At 34.9% G+C, this 19,747-nt stretch overlaps 1 protein-coding gene across 4 annotated transcripts in view; it reads right to left on the bottom strand.

The window, feature by feature from the left end:
• REV3L (REV3 like, DNA directed polymerase zeta catalytic subunit) overlaps nt 1-19,747 on the bottom strand; it is a 245,390-nt gene that overhangs the window by 66,634 nt on the left and 159,009 nt on the right. For all 4 annotated transcript variants that reach the window (XM_067702334.1, XM_067702333.1, XM_067702331.1 and 1 more), the window contains 5 exons: nt 15,957-16,099; nt 11,150-15,317; nt 6,945-7,858; nt 5,058-5,137; nt 3,604-3,729 (listed from right to left, as the gene is read on the bottom strand). In XM_067702334.1, the coding sequence (XP_067558435.1) occupies nt 3,604-3,729; nt 5,058-5,137; nt 6,945-7,858; nt 11,150-15,317; nt 15,957-16,099 (5,431 nt within the window). The remainder of the gene's footprint in view (nt 1-3,603; nt 3,730-5,057; nt 5,138-6,944; nt 7,859-11,149; nt 15,318-15,956; nt 16,100-19,747) is intronic.

Here is a 19,747-nt window from a genome sequence, read left to right as displayed (position 1 = left end):
CAATCTTGAGAAAGAAAAATGGACCTGGAGAAATCAGGCTCCTGGACTTCAGACTATACTACAAAGCTACAGTAATCAAGACAGTATGGTACTGGAACAAAAACAGAAATATAGATCAATGGGACAGGATAGCAAGCCCAGAGATAAACCCACACACATATGATCACCTTATCTTTGATAAAGGAGGCAAGAGTATACAATGGAGAAAAGACATCCTCTTCAATAAGTGCTGCTGGGAAAACTGGACAGCTACATGTAAAAGAATGAAATTAGAACACTTCCTAACACTATACACAAAAATAAACTCAAAATGGATTAAAGACCTAAATGTAAGGCCAGATACTATAAAACTCTTAGAGGATACTATAAAACTCTTAGAGGAAAACAGGCAGAACACTCTATGACATAAATCACAGCAAGATCCTTTTTGACCCACCTCCTAGAGAAATGGAAATAAAAATAAACAAATGGGACCTAATGAAACTAAAAGCTTTTGCATAGCAAAGGAAACCATAAAAAAGACAACCCTCAGAATGGGAGAAAATATTTGCAAACGAAGCAACTGACAAAGGATTAATCTCCAAAGCATACAAGCAGCTTATGTAGCTCAATATCAAAGAAACAAACAACCCAATCCAAAAATGGGCAGAAGACCTAAATAGACATTTCTCCAAAGAAGATACACAGATTGCCAACAAACACATGAAAAGATGCTCAATATCATTAATCATTAGAGAAATGCAAATCAAAACTACAGTGAGGTATCACCACACACAGGTCAGAATGGCCATCATCAAAAATTCTACAAACAATAAATGCTGGACAGGGTGTGGAGAAAAGGGAACCCTCTTGCACTGTTGGTGGGAATGTAAATTGATACAACCACTATGGAGAACAGTATGGAGGTTCCTGAAAAAACTAAAAATAGGGCTTCCCTGGTGGTACAGTGGTTGAGGGTCCACCTGCCGATGCAGGGGACATGGGTTTGTGCCCCAGTCCGGGAAGATCCCACATGCTGCGGAGTGGCTGGGCCCGTAAGCCATGGCCGCTGAGCCTGCACGTCCGGAGCCTGTGCTCCGCAACGGGAGAGGCCACAACAGTGAGAGGCCTGTGTACCGCAAAAAAAAACAACTAAAAGAAAACCTAAAAATAGAACTACCATATGACCCAGCAATCCCACTATTGGGCATATACCCTGAGAAAACCATAATTCAAAAAGAGTCATGTACCACAATGTTCACTGCAGCAGTATTTACAACAGCCAGGACATGGAAGCAACCTAAGTGTCCATTGACAGATGAATGGATAAAGAAGATGTGGCACATATATACAATGGAATATTACTCAGCCATAAAAAGAAACAAAACTGAGTTATTTGTAATGAGGTAGATGGACCCAGAGTCTGTCACACAGAGTGAAGTAAGTCAGAAAGAGAAAAACAAATACCGCATGCTAACACATATATATGGAATTTTTTTAAAAAATGGTTCTGAAGAACCTAGGGGCAGGACAAGAATCAAGACACAGATGTAGAGAATGGACTTCAGGACACAAGGAGGGGGAAGTAAGCTGGGGCAAAGTGAGAGAGTAACTAAGACATCTATACACTACGAAATGTAAAAGATAGCTAGTGGGAAGCAGTTGCATAGCACAGGGAGATTAGCTCTGCTTTGCAACCACCTAGAGGGGTGGGATAAAGAGAGTGGGAGGGAAACGCAAGAGGGAGGGGATATGGGGATATACATATGCATATAGCTGATTCACTTTTTTATACAACAGAAACTAACACAACATTGTAAAGCAATTATACTCCAATAAAGACGTTGAAAAAAAAAAGAAAGGGCAACAATTGCAAATTTTCTCTTCTGAATTGAGTATTTATATGCAGAAGAGAGAGAGAGATTAGCCCAGGGTAATGGGAAACAGGAAAAAATGCTGTGAGCACAATTTTGTAGAAAACGGAATAGAGTATAGTAGATATTTTTTTGGTTCAATCCCTATTTGACCACCAGGTGGCTATTTGGAGTGTGCCTTGAGATGAAGGAAGCATGTGATGGGAAGCTATGAGCAACCTGCTGGACCCCCGAAGTGATTTTAACTTCAAGAAGGCCCAGGATTCTGAAACAGGTTTACGTAGAATAAAATAACAGTACTGGAAGAAAAATATTTTTTTTCAAATAATAACAGAAAAATCAAATGTAACAAGTCTTTTTGTTAAGGTGTATCAAATTTGCTTTAATAAATATTTTTTAACAAAGTATTTTAAATTTCGAATTTCGGGTGTGTACTTGATAAGATAAATATTCCTGAGTTTGTTACTTAATTTATCTGGGCTTCAGGGGAGAGTACAAGGCCAGGTATAAAACAGGAACTAAATGAATGCTGTTGAATGAAAAAATGTACAAATAAACCATTAGGGAATTAGACTATGTTCCAATCTAATTCTCAAAAGTACAATTCTTAGTTCAAATTTAGGGTAAAAATGAGGACAATATTTAAAGTTTCCTCTTAGTCTATTCATCCAATTTTTAGAAGACAGAACTGACTTGAGACCAAAAAACCAACAAAAGAATCAAATTCTCTGCTACAAGGGCAAAAACATAAAACGACTGTATAAACCAGCACTGACCAAAAGAAATATCATGAAAGTCACATACATAATTTAAAATTTTCTAGTTGTCACATTAAAAAATGGTAAAAATAGGTTAAATTAATTTAAAAATATTTTCATTTAATCCAATACATCAAAAACTACCCTTTCAACATGTAATCAATATAAAAAATTACTGATAAGGTACTTTATATTCTATTTTCCTATTAAGTCTTTGAAAGCAGTATGCATTTTACATTTATAGCACATCTCAATGAGGTTGCAAAATTTTTAATGGAAACAAATTAGTTAAAATTAAACGAAATTTAAAATTCCATTCCTAGATGTATAAGCCAAATTTAAAATTCTCAATAGCCACATAGCTAGTGGCTACCATACTGACAGGACAGGTAGGACAGGTATAAACAACTAAAATATATTCTAATTTTCACCTCATTGCCAGTCACATATGTTACTGTTGTGTTTTCTTTAATACACATAAATTTACAGTGAACCATTCATACATATTCTCCAGTGAGAATGTACATTTTTACAAGATAGCTTCCGAGTCTTTGCATACAGTCTGTGTTGTGAAGGTAACTGGTTTATAAAGATTATGTGAACAAATGTAGCAAGCACTAATCCACTGAGCCAACCAAATAGAAAACACAAGTAGACATCACATTTGGGATGGGATATAATATAATCCCAGAGTAACATACAGAGTTTCCAATAGCTAAAAAACCTTTTCTAATTTTAGCTTCTTTTAAAATTTCAGGTATAAGCTTTGTGAAAATCGTGAAACCACAAAGCAGTCTCAGTAACTGATGACTAGTTTTAAAGTTTCTCTGTTTTATATAAATATATAAAATAGAAAGGATAATAAGAACGAAATAAAGATTAACAGGTATAGAATTCAATGTATTCCTCTGTCAGTAAAAAATTTCTATACTTGTACCATAGAATAAAACGTAAGAGTTAAAGTGCATGTGTCCTTACTGTTACCGTTTTACCTCATGTAAAGCTTTTGCCTCCTGTAAGTTTTGTATGCTGACTTTGAAACCATAAGTATTGTTTAAAGATGGTCCATCAATCTGGGAAGTGTCTTTCTTTGGAGTATTTACTGCTGCACATTGATTCTATTAAAAAAAACACAGAGCCAGAAAAAGATAAATGAGCAATTATTTCCTTTCTTTTTGATTACTTATTTCTGCTTAGACAACATACTTTATGTACTTAGTAATACACGATAAACTAGCATCATCTCTTTAGATCCAAGAAGAAACTTAAGTATTTTATTAGCATTTTTTTTCAGGCTAGTAATTCAAGATACTAGAACTATATATATGTAGAAATATCTGATATAATCTGTAAGCCAACCATAAATTGATTTTTGAGTTTACAAACCCAAAATATTGAAAATAATAGTGTTGCAGAGAGTTGACATTTTACCACAAGGACATTTATCTTGACCTTTCTTGGAAGTATGACAAGCAAGCAAGCAAGCAAGCAATGTATTTGCAACTAGTTTGGCTAAAGTTTAAAGAAGATTTGAAATTGTGGGTTTTTATTTTACCCTAATACAACATGTATCTGAAAGATAAACTAAAGCATAAATAATTTTCAAGGGGTTAGAAAGAATAGAATCTATTTTTTAAAAAAATATTTTTTTCTGATTTCCACATCCATTAACGATTTTCCCCAAAGTGTTGATTTATGTTCACAATACACTCGTACTTGTTTTTAATATATATGACTTGTAATTCAATAATACTGATTTAAAAATGAAAGTTTTAAAAAGCATTTGTAATCTCAAAATAAAAATACTAAAATATATTTTATGTAGTTAATGATATTTATGAGAAGTGACCAATAGAGAAGTGATCACTATCATATATTTCTAAGGATACATGTCTAATGTATACTTTTTTCACATAACCATATATTTCTAGGTTAAGTATTACCACAATTTTTAGTATTTGAATAAAGACATTTATGATTTTTCAGAGTTTCAGTAGTAAATAATGTTGCTTTCCTTTGCTACTTAGTAAAATGAACTGAAAAATCAATAATGTTATATTTGAGAAAAAAGTAATAAACCAAGAAAAAGGATATATTTTTGGTGGGATCAAAAATCACTTACTTGAGCTCTGCTGTCATTGGATTGTTCTGATTTTGCCAGTAATCAGTTAATGTATTTGTATCCTCATAATCCACATTTTGGCTATCATATTCACTTTCTCTGTAATATTTGTATTTACATATAAGAATCTTTTAGATCCCAACAACAAAAAAAACTTTAAAAAAATTAGGCAATTTCTTGTTGTCTCAAAGATATGTACATAAAATGATGCAAAAATATAATAAATTAAAAAATTGAGACACAAAGTTATCAATTATCTAACTGAAATCTAGGAATAAGAATGGATCTTATCCACTGATCTTTAAATATGTTTAGCATAGTTACCTTTGCTTGTGTTAAGAGTACTCTTCTAAAAGCATCAGTGTTACTTCCTTTCTTATGACTCAATTTCTGGGTTTTGGGTTCTGTAGAAAGAAATTTTATATTTAACATGCATATCAAAATTGCCTGCTTCTGTGGGGTTTTTTTGTTTTCTTGTTGTTTTTCCAAACTCAGGTACCGTTCATGAGTACTGTCCTATAAATTCCTCACAAAGACCTCATAATTTAAAAATGAAACTAATTCAAACCTGGGTTCCCCACACTAACTTTTAAAATTTGTATTAAATAATAACATTTAGATTTTAATTATTGATTTTTATACCTAAGTTATTATCCTAGGGAATCACTTAATCCGTTTATTCACTGATTTATCAAGTATTTATGATGAGGAGGAAAAGACAGTATCTACCCTTGTGGGGTCTAGAGAGGAAATCAGACATTCATCAAATATCAATACACACAGAAAAATAAAATTATAACTGGGGTAAGTACAACAAAGGGGAATATAATTGGTAATTTTTAGCCAGGGAGATTAGGAAGGCTTTTTTGAGCTAAAATCATAAGAAAGAGTAGGAATTAACTAGGAACAGGGTGTGGATTTTCCCTGATTACTGAGCAAAAAAACCTAGAGACTGGTTAAGGGTGAATAAGAAAGCTAGGGTAGAAGCCCAGGTGAGAGACGAGGGCTTCGTAGTGGCAGAGACAGAGGTAGAGAGATCTGGATAATTTAGGAAACAAAGAAGTGTGGAAACCACAGGATGGGCAGTGAGGCAATCAGGTGAGTATTATAAATAAATCCCTTGTTTCTGACCTGTGTAACTCAGTGACAGAGAAATGGTGGTACTATTCATTGAAATAAGGAAAAATGAAAGAGGACCAATGGTTTTCAATGTGCGGGCATGTATGTGTGTGCATAAAGTGTGCTATGTGGTTGGTGGTGAATGAATGCAGTGAGATCACAAATTAAGTTAAAAAAATACTGACCTTGTGGTGGCTTTGAGCATTCAAGTAGAAATGCCAAAGGCAGCTGGATATAGTGTTCTGGAGCTTAAAAGAGGGTTCTGAACTGGAAATTTAAATTTGTGTTATCTATAGTAATCCTGTGGGCAGGAATTAGGTCATACAGGGAAAGAACATAGAGAGAGAAAGCTTAAGGCTAAGCCTTAATAAACTCCAATATTCAGATAATAACTGAGAATGTGAGATAAGCTTCAAAGGAAAGCAAGCAGGAAGAAACAGAGGAGCAGGGGAAAAGCTAAGGGGAGAGGAAGCTCAAAGAAGGAAGGTGTGGTCAGCAAGACAATGGCTGCTTAGAGGGCATGTGATAGGAAGACTGAAAAACATCCATTAGCTTTAGCTACCTGAAGGTTATAAAGAATCTTTACAAGAGCCATACTGGCGGGATGATGGGGGCACAATCCAGTTTGGAGTGGGTTGAGAAATGAGTAGAAGGTAAAGAAATAGAGTTGTCAAATTGGAGAAATCTTTTAAGAAATTTGGCTTTAAAGGAGAGAAGCAGAGAAAAAAGACCAGAAGCCGGCAGCTGTAAGGTCAAGGCAGGTGTTTGTTTTTTTTTCTATTTCAAAGGGTGGGAGAGATTTGGGTATATACCAAAGCCAATGGGAAAAATCAAGTTGAGAAGAAGGTAAGGTTTCTGAGAGGGCTCCTATATTTTACCGAGAAGGCAAGAAGACAGGATGGAAGTAGATGTAAGTATATTTCACAGCAGAAAAATAAAAAAGTTTCCAGGTGATGATGTCTTTCCAAGACATGATAAAATAACAATAATCTCTCATTAGCTGAGCTAAAATTTCATTTTAAAATATCTGATTTTCATTACATAGTCTATTGAAAAGCTTTATGGAGGCTTTCTGTTACTTGTAAAACTTACCTGTTGACAAAGGGCTAAGGCCAGTTGCCTCAGGAAGCCTTTCCACAAGTTTTCTCTGTATGATTGGTGTACTATGAAGGCAAAGTGATTCACATATCCCAGTTCTTGTCCTAACATTAATTGGGGATACCACTAGAGGTTCCTGAGGCTCACTGCAGGGGCTTTTCTGTATACCATCTTTTACAGGCTTTAAGAAGTTCTCAATAGTCAGAGAATGTAGGTCCTCTACTAGTGATGAGGGTCTGTCACCTCCATTTAATGTTTTGGAATCTGGTGATGTTGCTTCTTGCCAAGGGGGAATCACTGGAGAATCAGGGGAGCTATAACCAACACAATAGTCATCATCATCATCCTCTTCTTTCTCAGCATCATCTGCAGAAGCAACTGGTGGCAGCGTCTGACTTTCACTTGCAGTTCGACTGCATTCTGTGGTTGGTGCTTGTAAAGCAATCTGAGAATTATCAACATCTTCCTTGGTATGTGCTGTAGTGGGGAGTACGTGTGCAGTTGTATCCATTTTTGGAGGCACTACAGGTTTGTCATCTGGATTAACTGAGGAGCTGAAGTTGTCATCAGATTTTACAACTCCAGTTAGCTCCTTTTTAGACAGTTTCTTGGAACGTTCATATTCTTCTTTGGCTTGAAGCCATACTTGAACCAGTTGTCGACTTGGGGCACATTTGCAAGGCATAATCACAATTTTTTTATCTTCAACCATTTTATGGCTATTACTTGACCCTTTATTGACAATTGGTTGGCCATTGTGAGGGGGTGACCCAGGTCTTGGATTTTGAGTCATTGCTGAGAATGCTGTTTTCCACAGACGAAGTCCTTCCAAGGAAAAGTCTCCCTCAAACTCAGCCAGATCATTTGGAAGTCGTGTTTCTACCATGAGAAGCCGTCCACCGATCTCCCTATAAACAATATATTTTAGAACAACTGTTTTGCCTCAAAGAGCAATTACCAAAATATTTAGCTCCTTAACCTAGATATTTTTAAAAGTTCCTTTTGGAGTCTTAAAAATGCCACCTTTCTTCCCTTTCCACACCCTACCCATCCCCTCCAACACACACATTTTATGCAGGTACACTCTATCTTTAATCTCAATATGCTTTTCCTCACAGGTATATGACTACTAAATTAACTTCCTTCGGAAGGTATCATCAATACCGGGGAAAGAAGGTATTTGTTTTTGTCTGAAGTGTCCAATGAAGCCTTCTTTTCTTCAAGGAGATGGTACAAGCTCATCAGATTCCTTTCCTCTACTGATCTTAAATAATTTTCCACTGTCACCACATTAGGATAAAAACAATGGAAGAGTTTACCATCTGAGACTATATCCCTGGATTTTATCTATAGCCTCTTTCTACATTCTCTACTCTCTGTACATAGTAGTTCAGCAAAGCCAGTCAGTTCAAACAAATCTTTGTACCCTATCAAATTCCCTTAAATATTACAAAAAATTATATACAGTTGAGGTAAACTACCACAATTCTTTCTTCCCTTTACATGACAAGGTTTAATACTAACATAAGAACTTAGGAGTTGGCAGAGCCCACATAATTTAAGTGCTACTAATGTATGTGTATGTGAGGAATCACTAATTAAAAGGTAACATGGTTTAGTTTCCAATAGTTATTATAAATATTAAGCTAAACCTCTCTCCTTCTCTAACATATCCATTGGTACTATTTCTGCCTTCTGCAGCAACATAAAATAACTCTACTTTTTCTTCTTCATGGTATCTCTTTCATGGATATGAAGATAGTTCTTAGTTTCTTCAGTTACTTCTCATAGGGCATGATTTCCCAAATGACCAGGTCATTCTCTAGATAAAACTCAATGAACTGAATTCTTGTTTTCTGATTGAAGCTGAAGGAGCAGCACCAGAGTTACATTTCCTTTTCCCCTTTACATGGAAAGATTTTGGCCCCTACTATTTAACTCCATAATCAGGATCTAACACCTTCCCAACACCCACCTTGCAGCTTTATGAAAAATTAGAAGCAGGATTATTGCTATTGAAGGAAATGAGTACACATGTCATGTGACTATACCCAATTCTAATATTAATAATACAGAGATCATAATGAAGTAAAAAATAGCAAAAATTGCTGAGGTGTGGTAGGTTCAGCTTTCTTGAATACTGTCAGCAGCATGCTAATTGCTACAGCTCATGTTGTAATTAATATATATGAAGAGCCTTAAATTTTTCAGTAATCCTACTTCAAGAGCTGTAAGTAAAAATTCCAAAATAGAAGAAATGCTTTATGAAGAACATACTAATCACATAATTATTTATAGTAGCAAAACAGAGAGCAACCTTTCTGTCCAGTAATAATCACATGATAAGAGTATTATGCAGCCATTAAAATGATGCTTCAACAGACTCAAATTTAGAAAATGTTTACATTATAATGGTAAGTGAATCAATTTCAATGCAATATTGTGACTACAGTAAGAACATTTCATAAAACAAAATAAAAGCTATACTTTAAAAAAGTAAGAAAACACATTAAAATATTAATAGTGGCTGTTACTAGGTAGAGAAATGGTGTAATTTTCATTTCTTCTTTTATACTTCCTAAATTTTCTACAGTGAATACACAGTTTTTAATTTAAAAAAAGATTGTTTTTCAAATATCATGACTATCCTCCTTTTATTTCAGCTGCAGAACAAGTGTCAAAGTTGGACAACAACTAATAGCAACACAGAGTAAATGACTAGCACATGATAAATTAACTGGGAATTAAAAAGATGTGTAAGGCTGAGAAGAAAATATAGATCAATGAAAAAATATACCATAATCACTACTGGTAAAGTCAAAGCCTCCAAAATAATGGAAACTAATGTCTAAGGATTATATATTCATATATTCTGGCAGTGAAATAAAAAGAAAGAGTTCCATTCATGTTAAAAGGCCACATGTGGGTACTGGGCAAAACAGAACAGCAAAACTATGTTTTAGGAAGTATGGGGGTAAGGTAGGGGGAGGTATTTTCTGCCCTTTACTTCAAGTCCTCAGAGGAGGGAACTTCTTCTACTCTATATTTCTGATGACTTTTTCTCACCCCTTTCTTAAATGGACTCCTGCAGAAATTACTGCCAATCTTCGGGTAAAAAGCCCAGCACTCACTGTCTCTTTCACTAGGGTCAGGAGCATGGTGGTGCTCAAGGTCAGTGCATACATGCAGGGTGGCCTCTTGCCTTAGTTGGCACTTCATATCTCTTTCCATCATTTAGACTAAGCAGGGTCTGCCTCAGCAGTCCTAGCCATTCTTCTCTGCTTCTGACTGGATGTCTGAAACGAACTGCCTCTCTCTGCAACTGATTAGGAAAAGGGATCAAAGAAACGGGGGCAGGACCAAAAGCCATCACTTAAAACTTCCTGGATTAAGCCATGTTCCCCAACTGAGCTCTTATCAGATATGTTCTATATCTTGATGAAGCAGGCAGGACAGGATACCTACTTAACTACTGGTTTACAAATAGGCCAGTGCTGTGATTCCTTCAGATTTTGCTATTGGCCGTGTGTGTGTGTGTGTGTGTGTGTGTGTGTGTGTGTGTGTGCATCTGTCTCTCTGTTTACCACTTCTCTGAAAAGATTCTTGAAAGAAGAGATAAGGGGAACCAAAATCCATATTGCACTCCTAATAACTATACAAACTAACAATAGTAACAATATGATTGAAGATGTTGGCAACATGAAAAGAGAGTGGTATGTAATAGAAACAACTTAAAATAATCTTCATTTAGAGATATATCATAGCAGTATTTAAAACATATGCATGCTTATTTTCAAACACTTTTTAAAAATGAAGTTTTTAAATTTGAAAGTTTACCATTTTAGAAATAAATACCATCTTTAAAATGATAATTATACTTTTATAAGTATTAAGTATTATGACATCCTTCTTAATTTGGCATCATGTCATAGTGAGCCTCTAATCCTTAATGTTGACGCAGTGCAAAATAATAGTAGATCCAAGACCAACACTGATCAACTTAAATAAATTTCTCTAGGTGCAACTGTCCAGCTAGTTAGTGAATTTTCTTAATATGTCCATAATTATAAATTGTTTTCACAATGATATACTTACAAATACAATATCACAGCCAAAAAAGTAGCAGTCAGGTACCAAATGTTGTTACATACATTATAATTATTCAGAGCAACCCAAGGGGAAAAAATAATTCTGATTACCTGGGCTTTTCTGGTACATCAGAAGGATTACTGCAAAATGGTTCCTGGTAAATAGTTTCTGAAAGGTCATGATCCAACAAAGTTGCCATAATTTCTTCCCTGCTTGGTGGGGACATAAGTGGTTTCAAAATGTGAGCAGTTCGAGGGGTGAAACTGCCATTTTTAGATTGTGAGGGAGAGCTGGTAGACCTTGGTGAACTATCAGGAGTTGGTGTCAACATATCATTGTTTCTTGAAACATACAATTCCAAATCTTCAGAGGCTGCATCTACAAGTTCACCATCAGGGGAAGATAGTATTGTAGTAAAAGAGGTATTGACTGCATCAAGAGACTGTCCCATTTCTTTTCTGGTATGACTTTGAATCCAGTCTGAATTGCCTGGCTGTGAGAGGCTAAGAAACACTTCTTTGCTTACTGAACTCCTATTCAATCTAGATTTTTCATTTAGACAATCCTCTGACTGCTGGACACAGAAAGACTCCATTATTGAATTAGGCCGAGTTGTTAGAGGATGAAAGGTATTTTTCCACTGATTGTGGCGATGATTCTCATTGCTATCTATGGATGATTTCTCAAATAATTCAGGACTTAGAGTACCAGATCTAATCCATGAGGTTGAGTCTGAGGCATGATGTTTGTCTTCATCACACTTCTGGTTATCATGACTTAAAAATTCAGTTTTTTCTACAGTTTGTCCTGGGAAAAGATCCTGAACTGCATCACTCAGGAACTTTTGAGGCAAATTCTGATCTGCTGGGACAAACTGACTTCCAGAATAAAAGCTACAAAATCCAGTTTGACCTATTGTATTAATATCAAAATTATAATTATGTTCAGGAGACAAGCTATCTTCAAGTGAATAACAACTTTCAAATCCTGGATCTGAAAAAAAGATAGGACTATCATCCGATAGGGAGTTATCCAACTGGCCAGAGGCTGGTAAATTTAGAGAGTCTACTTTAAGAAGTTTGGGAATTTTTTCTTTAGGTTTTGTACTTCTGGGAGTTCGAGGTTTTCTTGGAGATGTTACTGATCGTGTTCGTTTAATTGATTTGTTATGCTCAAGGGAATGAGAGATATTTTTGTTTGGTTGCTGTTTATTAGATAATGGGTCTTGCATACTATTTGCATTCTGTGCTTTCTGCTGTCTTTTCTGTAACAATTCTTTTAGAACTGCCAGTCCAGACTGTCCTTCACCAAACGTTGAAGGTGTTGACATATTTCGATTTCTACACTGAGAAAGTGCTTTGGTTTGTGAAATTGCTTCTGACAATGACCTTTGCTTTACCCTTTCAGGTTTAAAATTTGACATATCTAAAATAAAGCCCCTTTGTTTTTGCTCCCATGTTATTTGTTTGATTGGGCTTCTCAAGGAAGTTACAAAGCAATTATTAGGCATCTGACTTTCCTCTGAAGCTGCTTTACCTGGAGAACAAATTTCACTGTGCTTTGACTGTTCTGCCATGCACACAATCTGCTGCTGACTGTCTTTGCAATGCAAAAAATTAGGGGCATACGTCTGGTCTGGCTTTGATTCTACGGAATTACGATAGTCGTTTAACTTTCCAAGAGATGACAAATAGTTTTTTTGTACATTTGCATTCTCTTCTATCTTTGGAGACATGATACCAGAAGACATCTGTGTATTCTGTGCTACCTGAGACAAATGGTTTGAAAGGTCAAATATATTTTTTTGAATCAAGGTTGATTCTTTTAGAGTAAACATAGCATTTTGATTATGAGACCGCTGAACATTAATTTTTGAGATTCCAGGTCCCAAAGAACTACAAACAACTGATGAATGCAAATCATCTTGTGGACTGGGGAATGTTTGCAAATCTACAGGCTTCTTGCTTTCTAGGAAAGAAGAAAAGCAGCCAGATAAATTCTGTTGTGCATGAATTCCAGTGGGGAGAGGAGCAGAAAGAGGATGATCTATAGCAGAGCCCATTAGTGACACATCTTTCTGTTTAAAAAGTAGTTGAGAGCCTCCAGAACTATTTGAGGCCTCAGACACATTCTGATGTTTCAGCACAAACTTAACTTCAGCACCAGCTTGAGATTTTAGTTTTTCATCTTTTAGTGTTATGTGCTTTCTTGGTGTAGTTTTCTCATTTACTTTTTGTTTCTGTTTTGCTTTTGGTTTCTTTTTTCCATCATCTACTAGTTTATTTGTCTGATTTCGTTTGTTCCTTTTCTTAGTAACTACAGAGGGATTAACAAGCTTTGTTTTTGATTTCTTAACCTGCGTTCTTGCTCGACTATTTTTTCCTATACAGGAATTAACAGTCTTGCTATTATATGCATTAGGACCCTTAAAAAGCATTGCTTCTTTATTGGCAGCAGCCATAATTTCTTCAGCTCTTGGATCTGTGGGAGACCAGCAGCGAGGTGGAGAAGAGTTTATGGGACTTGTGCTTCTCTCAGAAAGAAAACCTAGTTTAGACATAACATCACTATAATTTAAGTCACAGTCTTCGGTTTCAGCATTATAAGATGGTGAGGGAGGAGAAAGAATAGCATGTGACCGTTTTTTCCTGAAAGACAAAGTTCTTTTAATATTTTCACTGTTTGTCCTTTGTTGCTTACCAGTTTTTTTCTTAGCAGACTTATGTTTTGATTTTCTTCTGTGACTTTTCTTTGGTGTTAGTGGATAAATAGGATATTTGGTTGCAGGGGAGTCAGGAACTTTTGGCCAAAAATCCTTCAAAGGTGCAAGCTTTTTATACAGTTCCATTTTTTCTTCTGTTAATATTACTTGTTTTTCTTTAGAGTCTATTTTTCCTAGCTTTACAAGCATATTTTTCCTCCCTCTAAATCTATTAATGATAATATACTTTATGATGACAGGGGGCAGCTTTTTAGACATTTTTCTGCGTTTTCGAGATTTGAGAGTTCCATCTAAACTTTCACCAATTTCCATGGGATGAGGTAGGCTAATTTTTGAGTTGTGTGTTATAAAACTTGACTCACTATCTTCATTCTCATAATTTACCTTGCGTTTGGCTCTAAGTGTGTATTTATTTCCATACAATCCAAAGGACTGCTCAGTTTCTAAGGCTCCTTCTCCAAAGTGACAGTCTACAAAACTGTCTGTAGATGTTTTATTTTCAAAAGCTCCACGGCTGGCCTTAATTAAATCACTGGCCAATACGTTATCCTTCTCAGAATTACTATTACAAGGATTATTTTGTATACAATTATCTTTTGAGGATCCAGTCTCAGTAGTTCCGGCAGAATTCTCTCGATGACCTACAAGCTTCTTTTTATTCATTTTTAACCGGGACTGTTTATTGCTAGGATGTAGTTTATATGTGACAGGAGAGAGTTTTTGTGGCCTACTGAGACAATTAGAAAGAACAACACTGGGAAAAAACATATAATGTGCTGCTTGCTGGCTGAGGCTTGGTTTTTCTGGTTTATGTTCTTGAAATTCTTCATATCTAATTTTAAGTTTATTTAGTCCACTTTCATCAGCAATGCTATCAAGAGAATGCACCATAGTTCTATTCTCCCCTGAGCATGATAGCAATTCACAATTTTCAGTCAGTGACGAAGGGAATAAACTATTCAGAGCTGTACTGTTTCCTTTTTCATTTCCTTCAGAGGATAATTTACTTTTTGAATGATTTAAGTCAGAAAAGTTGAAAGAATTTTTGCCCAATGTATTTTCGTTAGTGTGACGGTTCATATGTATAAAAGGGGCATCCTTATCAATTTTTCTAATGTTTGTATACTTTCTACTTGGTACTTGTCTTGTGACAGATGGAATATCTTCTTCATAATCAAAAATACTACTTTCACAGGAAGATACTGGGAGGACATCTTTCTTACTACTCTCTTTATGAGAGTTTTCTGAATGGACAGTACTGCTTAAAGACCCAGGGTATTTCATAGAGTAAGTGCTTTCATTTGCAAAAGAAGCAACTGAATGATCTAGACTTTTCTCTAGGTTGTTTGGCTGTGAAAGGTCTTCAATTAAATCTTCCTTGTTCAAAACATGGGAAGAAAGGGCACTTGTGTGTTTACACTGAAAGGTAATCTTAGCGGAAGATGGGGGTTCTAATGTAGCAGCATCTTTGTGAAAGATGGAAGGTTTTACTGATAGCTTGCTTGTTGCAATCACAGAAGAGTGGGTTCTAGAATTTTCATTGTTCAGTGGATTGTCTGAAATGGGGGAAAAAAGAATTTACTTCACTTCCACCCTTTTAATTTTTTAAATATTTTCCCATACCATGATACTATCACCATGAAAAGAAATTATATGAAATTAAATTCGTATGTTTAAAACAGTTATCTCAACAAAAAGGTCATTCCTATCATTAGGATAATACCATAATCTAAAAAATCAAGAGTCAGTTACATTTGATTAGTAGTCATTATTTTAAACACATATTTCTTTGATCAGAAATAGATGATATCAATATTCATGCCTTTTGGGAGAATAAGGGGAAAAATACTGTCACCTTCAAAATTTTCCATAAAGTAACATGTCTTTGCATTATCACTTCAAATAAGCTGAGCATATTTCTTATAGCTTCCTATGCTACTTAAATGTTATGACGATAAACTGATTAAAGTTTATAAAGCTCTAAATCAGTGATTAATAAACGCTATACTCTTAGAAATGAGAAAAAATCATATATCTACATTCTCTCAAAAGAAATCATCCTGCAGAAGGACAAAATCTAACAGTATTGTCATAGCCTCACTTAGCCAACTATGTAGAGAGTGTGATTATATTTTTCAAAATCAAATATATTTTCTGCCCCTAAATAATGAAATACAGTAGACTACTTTACTTACCACTATTTTCATCTGCAGTTCCATCTAACTGAGGTATAGAAAGATTGGCTAGAAGCAAACTGTTATTACTCCATTCCATTTCTTCTTCTGAAGATGAATCATCTTCTTCCGTTGAGCTTCTATGGGTATTTCTGCACAGTGATCTAGAGAATATTAAGATTCACCAGTGAGTATGAGCCTTAGAAAAAAGCATGTCAGACTCAATTTGCCTAATTTGATCCTATAATAGTAAAACTGAATAAACAGGATCTGAAAATAACTTAAAAAAGAAAAGCAGATTTACTTTGCTTTGGTATCATGCCCTACCAAAAGTTATTGTAAGTAGACTGTATAATCCATTTCATGTGAGCTAGAAGACACCATCATTCCTGTATTCATAGCTCCACAATATCCTGGATTATCATATCTAATTATGTTCTTCCTTATAGTCTCCCCCTCAGCTTATCATTAGATATACACATAACAGCTTGGGTGAGAACCTGGTAATTTCTAAAAAGGTGGCATCCTAGCATATTTTAAGAAGTCTATAAATACACAATCACTATATTATTAATTGGAAAAAATAAACAAAAAGATAGGCAAGGGGGTATTCAGGTCAGGGCTGAAAGAGCAAATAAAAGGGATCAGAGACAGGATAGGAAGCAGTACAGGTGTTGAGTCAATCCCAGCAGTGGCTATAAAGTAGGGCTGCTGAGGAATGCAGATGGACTGTGAAACCCAGATGGATACTCTCCTTAAGTTTCATGTCATATTGATTTAAATTTTTCACTAGATCCTAGCTTGATACTTTCCCTTCTATCTGGATGGGCAAACTTACTTTCTATCCATACCTAATTTTTTCTTTCACTTGTCTTGAAAATTTGAAAATATTGCTTTATTATACATGGAACAGTTTTTCCATTAAGCCTTCCCCAAATCACAAGTTGTCCTAAAATCACTCTTAAGAGATGAAAGAGTTATTAGAGGTCATCTAGTCTAGCTTTCTAAGCAATGCAAAAATCTTATTTTTAACAGACCCTACAATCTCCACTTTTATATTCTCAGTATAAAGGGCTTGCTGTCTCACAGGGTAATCTTTTCTGTTATCAATGGCTCTAATTGTTAGTAATTTTCTTCCTATATTACACAAAAATCTTTCATTCCTGCCTTTGTGCTATGTAGCCATATGTAGCAAGGTCTATGCCATGTTCCACATGATAACCTTTAAAATATCTGAAGGCATTATCATTTGTTCCATAGTTCCTCTTTAATTAGACCAAACATTATCTATTCTTTCTCCTGTTCTTTAAAAGTGACAGTGTTAACAAATCCTTCTAGTTTTCTTCCTCTTCTTTCCCTTTCCTTTCCTTTTTCAGTATTCTTAAAATATGGTACTCAGGAGGAATATAATATTCAATATACAAGTATCAATAGAATTAAATGACTCCTCTTCTAGACAATATACTTCTATTATTCAATCTCTCTTTAATATACATTTATAAAATGTTCAGGATTGTTTTTCCAAGGTTAACCTGGGGTTGGTTTTCACAGAATTGGTCAAGTCAATGAACACACAAGCATTAATTAATCATGGGATAAACCAGGCCTATTATTTTAAACATGTTGGCACCACTGGGAACAAGGAGATGGTGATTTTATAAAAATGTTACATATTTGAATGTGTATCTACTTAATATGGGCATGGAAGTATAAATAGCTAAACCAGGTATAATCTAAGAAACTATAGAAGAAATGCTAATAATAGGTTGAAGGTAAAAATCAAATGAACAATATCAAAACAAAACAATGAAAGAACAATGAAGAAAAAAACAAATGGAAGTAAGAAAAATGCATCATGAAATGCCACATGATCAAATAAAAATATCAAACAGTCAACAAATTTAGCTAAAATATAGAAGAAGCAATCCTATTTATTATAGCACGATTTAAATACATCAATAAATACTATAATTATTTTACTAACAAAATCCAAAATCTGTCAGAATAATAAATGTTACCCCAGGTACAGCTGGTAGACAATAATCAAATTCACTGTTTTGGCAACCATACAACACTACAGATTTATTGTGCTCTTAATAAAGTAAAACTTATGACCTTCCCACAGAAATTGTTAAGCCCAGAATGAATCGTAGGTCTATCTAGTCTATATTTGTGAAGCTGACTGACTGAACATAAAACCTATGACTCTACACTTTATTAGGCATCATCTTTTTAGTTTCAAGATATTTTCGAATCTATATTTTGTCATTCAATGAATTACCAATCTCCAATGTTTCTGACAATCTGAATTCAATCTAGCATGAAACTTGGCACACAGCAGCATTTAAGTGGTTTTTGAATGCAAAATCATGCAAGTTCTCTGTGAACCTACCTAATCAGTCACTATTACCACGTATACTCCTTATCCACAAGGATGCTATGTAAGACTTTGTTAAATATCTGGCTGAAATTAAGATTCAATATGATTATTACATTTCTCTAAGTAACCATATTTAAAATGGATATAAAGGCAGTAGAGCACGACTTGAACTCATGAAGGGTCTTGATATTCTCTGCTTCTCTAAGTGCCCACAAAGTGTTTAATAATCGTAAGTATCACCCCTATTATAGGGGAGCAGAACTAGAAGCAAGCAGACCAGTTAAAAAGTGATTTCATAGTATTCCAGATAAATAATAATGAAGGCTTAAACTAGATAGGCTTAACAACTAATAGAGGTGTAAAGGAGAGCAAATTAAATATGACACTGAAGTTACAAACTTCCAGAAGTTGAAGGCAAAGTGGTGTCATTACAGAAATAAGAACCAGAGACACAAGAATAAAGCCATTTTATACCACTGTCTATTATCATTTAGGATTGCTTATGCTCCAAAAGATGTTGTTGTGGTTGAGGAATTTCTGAACAGGATATTTCATAAAAAGATTTATAAAGTTTATACAGAAAAAAATTGACAAAAATATTTATAGAATAGCTACAAGAAATTGTATGCCTTTCAACCCCCCCCTTTTTTTTTTAACAGATTAGGAAATATCAGCAAAAGGAATTTTTATGACACTGTTGAGGGTCAAATCTATCAGGAAATAGAACATTGATTCTGTCTGGCTCAGGTAAAATTAGGTCTTCAAAGGTCAAGGAGCTGAGTCGTTGACCGATTTAACACTGTGACAGCAAAGGGAACTCAGTATGTGAAACTAGGAAGGAAGTATGAAATAATATTTCACAGGTTTGGAATTTCCTACTCACAGAATAAAAATGGAATTCTTTGTAGGAGCATACTGTGAAAATATAGAAGAGAGGGTTCTGATATAAACTCAGATAACAGGAGATGGTATCAGAAAATTTATTTTTTTATATTAGGTAATGTTGAGAAACTAGAGCTACATTACATATATACTTATAATACTATATATGTATATATGTAATACATATGTGTTTAAACATGATATATAGGTTAATCTCATTCATCTTTCAAAAACAGACTTTAGAAGTTTTAGTACTGCCTACAGAAGTTTGAAGTAGAGGCACACTCAGTGTTTTAAGCTCAGAGGCCCAATTTTTTTCCACACACAGAGCATACAGCTCAGGGGCAGACTCAAATCAATCAAGCTCACAAGAAACTGATTTAGAAAAACACACTGCCAAGGAGAGTGGCCAAGATGGCAGAGTAGAAGGACACTAAGCTCACCGCCTCTCACGAGCATACCAAAATCATAACTAACTGCAGAACAATCATTGATGAAAAAGACAGGAACGCACCAGAAAAGATCTTCTACAACTAAAGACGTAAAGAAG

The sequence above is a fragment of the Pseudorca crassidens genome, chromosome 13 (genome assembly GCF_039906515.1).
Source record: "Pseudorca crassidens isolate mPseCra1 chromosome 13, mPseCra1.hap1, whole genome shotgun sequence".
In the NCBI taxonomy this organism is placed as follows: Eukaryota; Metazoa; Chordata; class Mammalia; order Artiodactyla; family Delphinidae; genus Pseudorca; species Pseudorca crassidens.
Note: the sequence above shows the minus strand (reverse complement) of the source record. Positions and strands in the feature narration are given on the sequence as shown.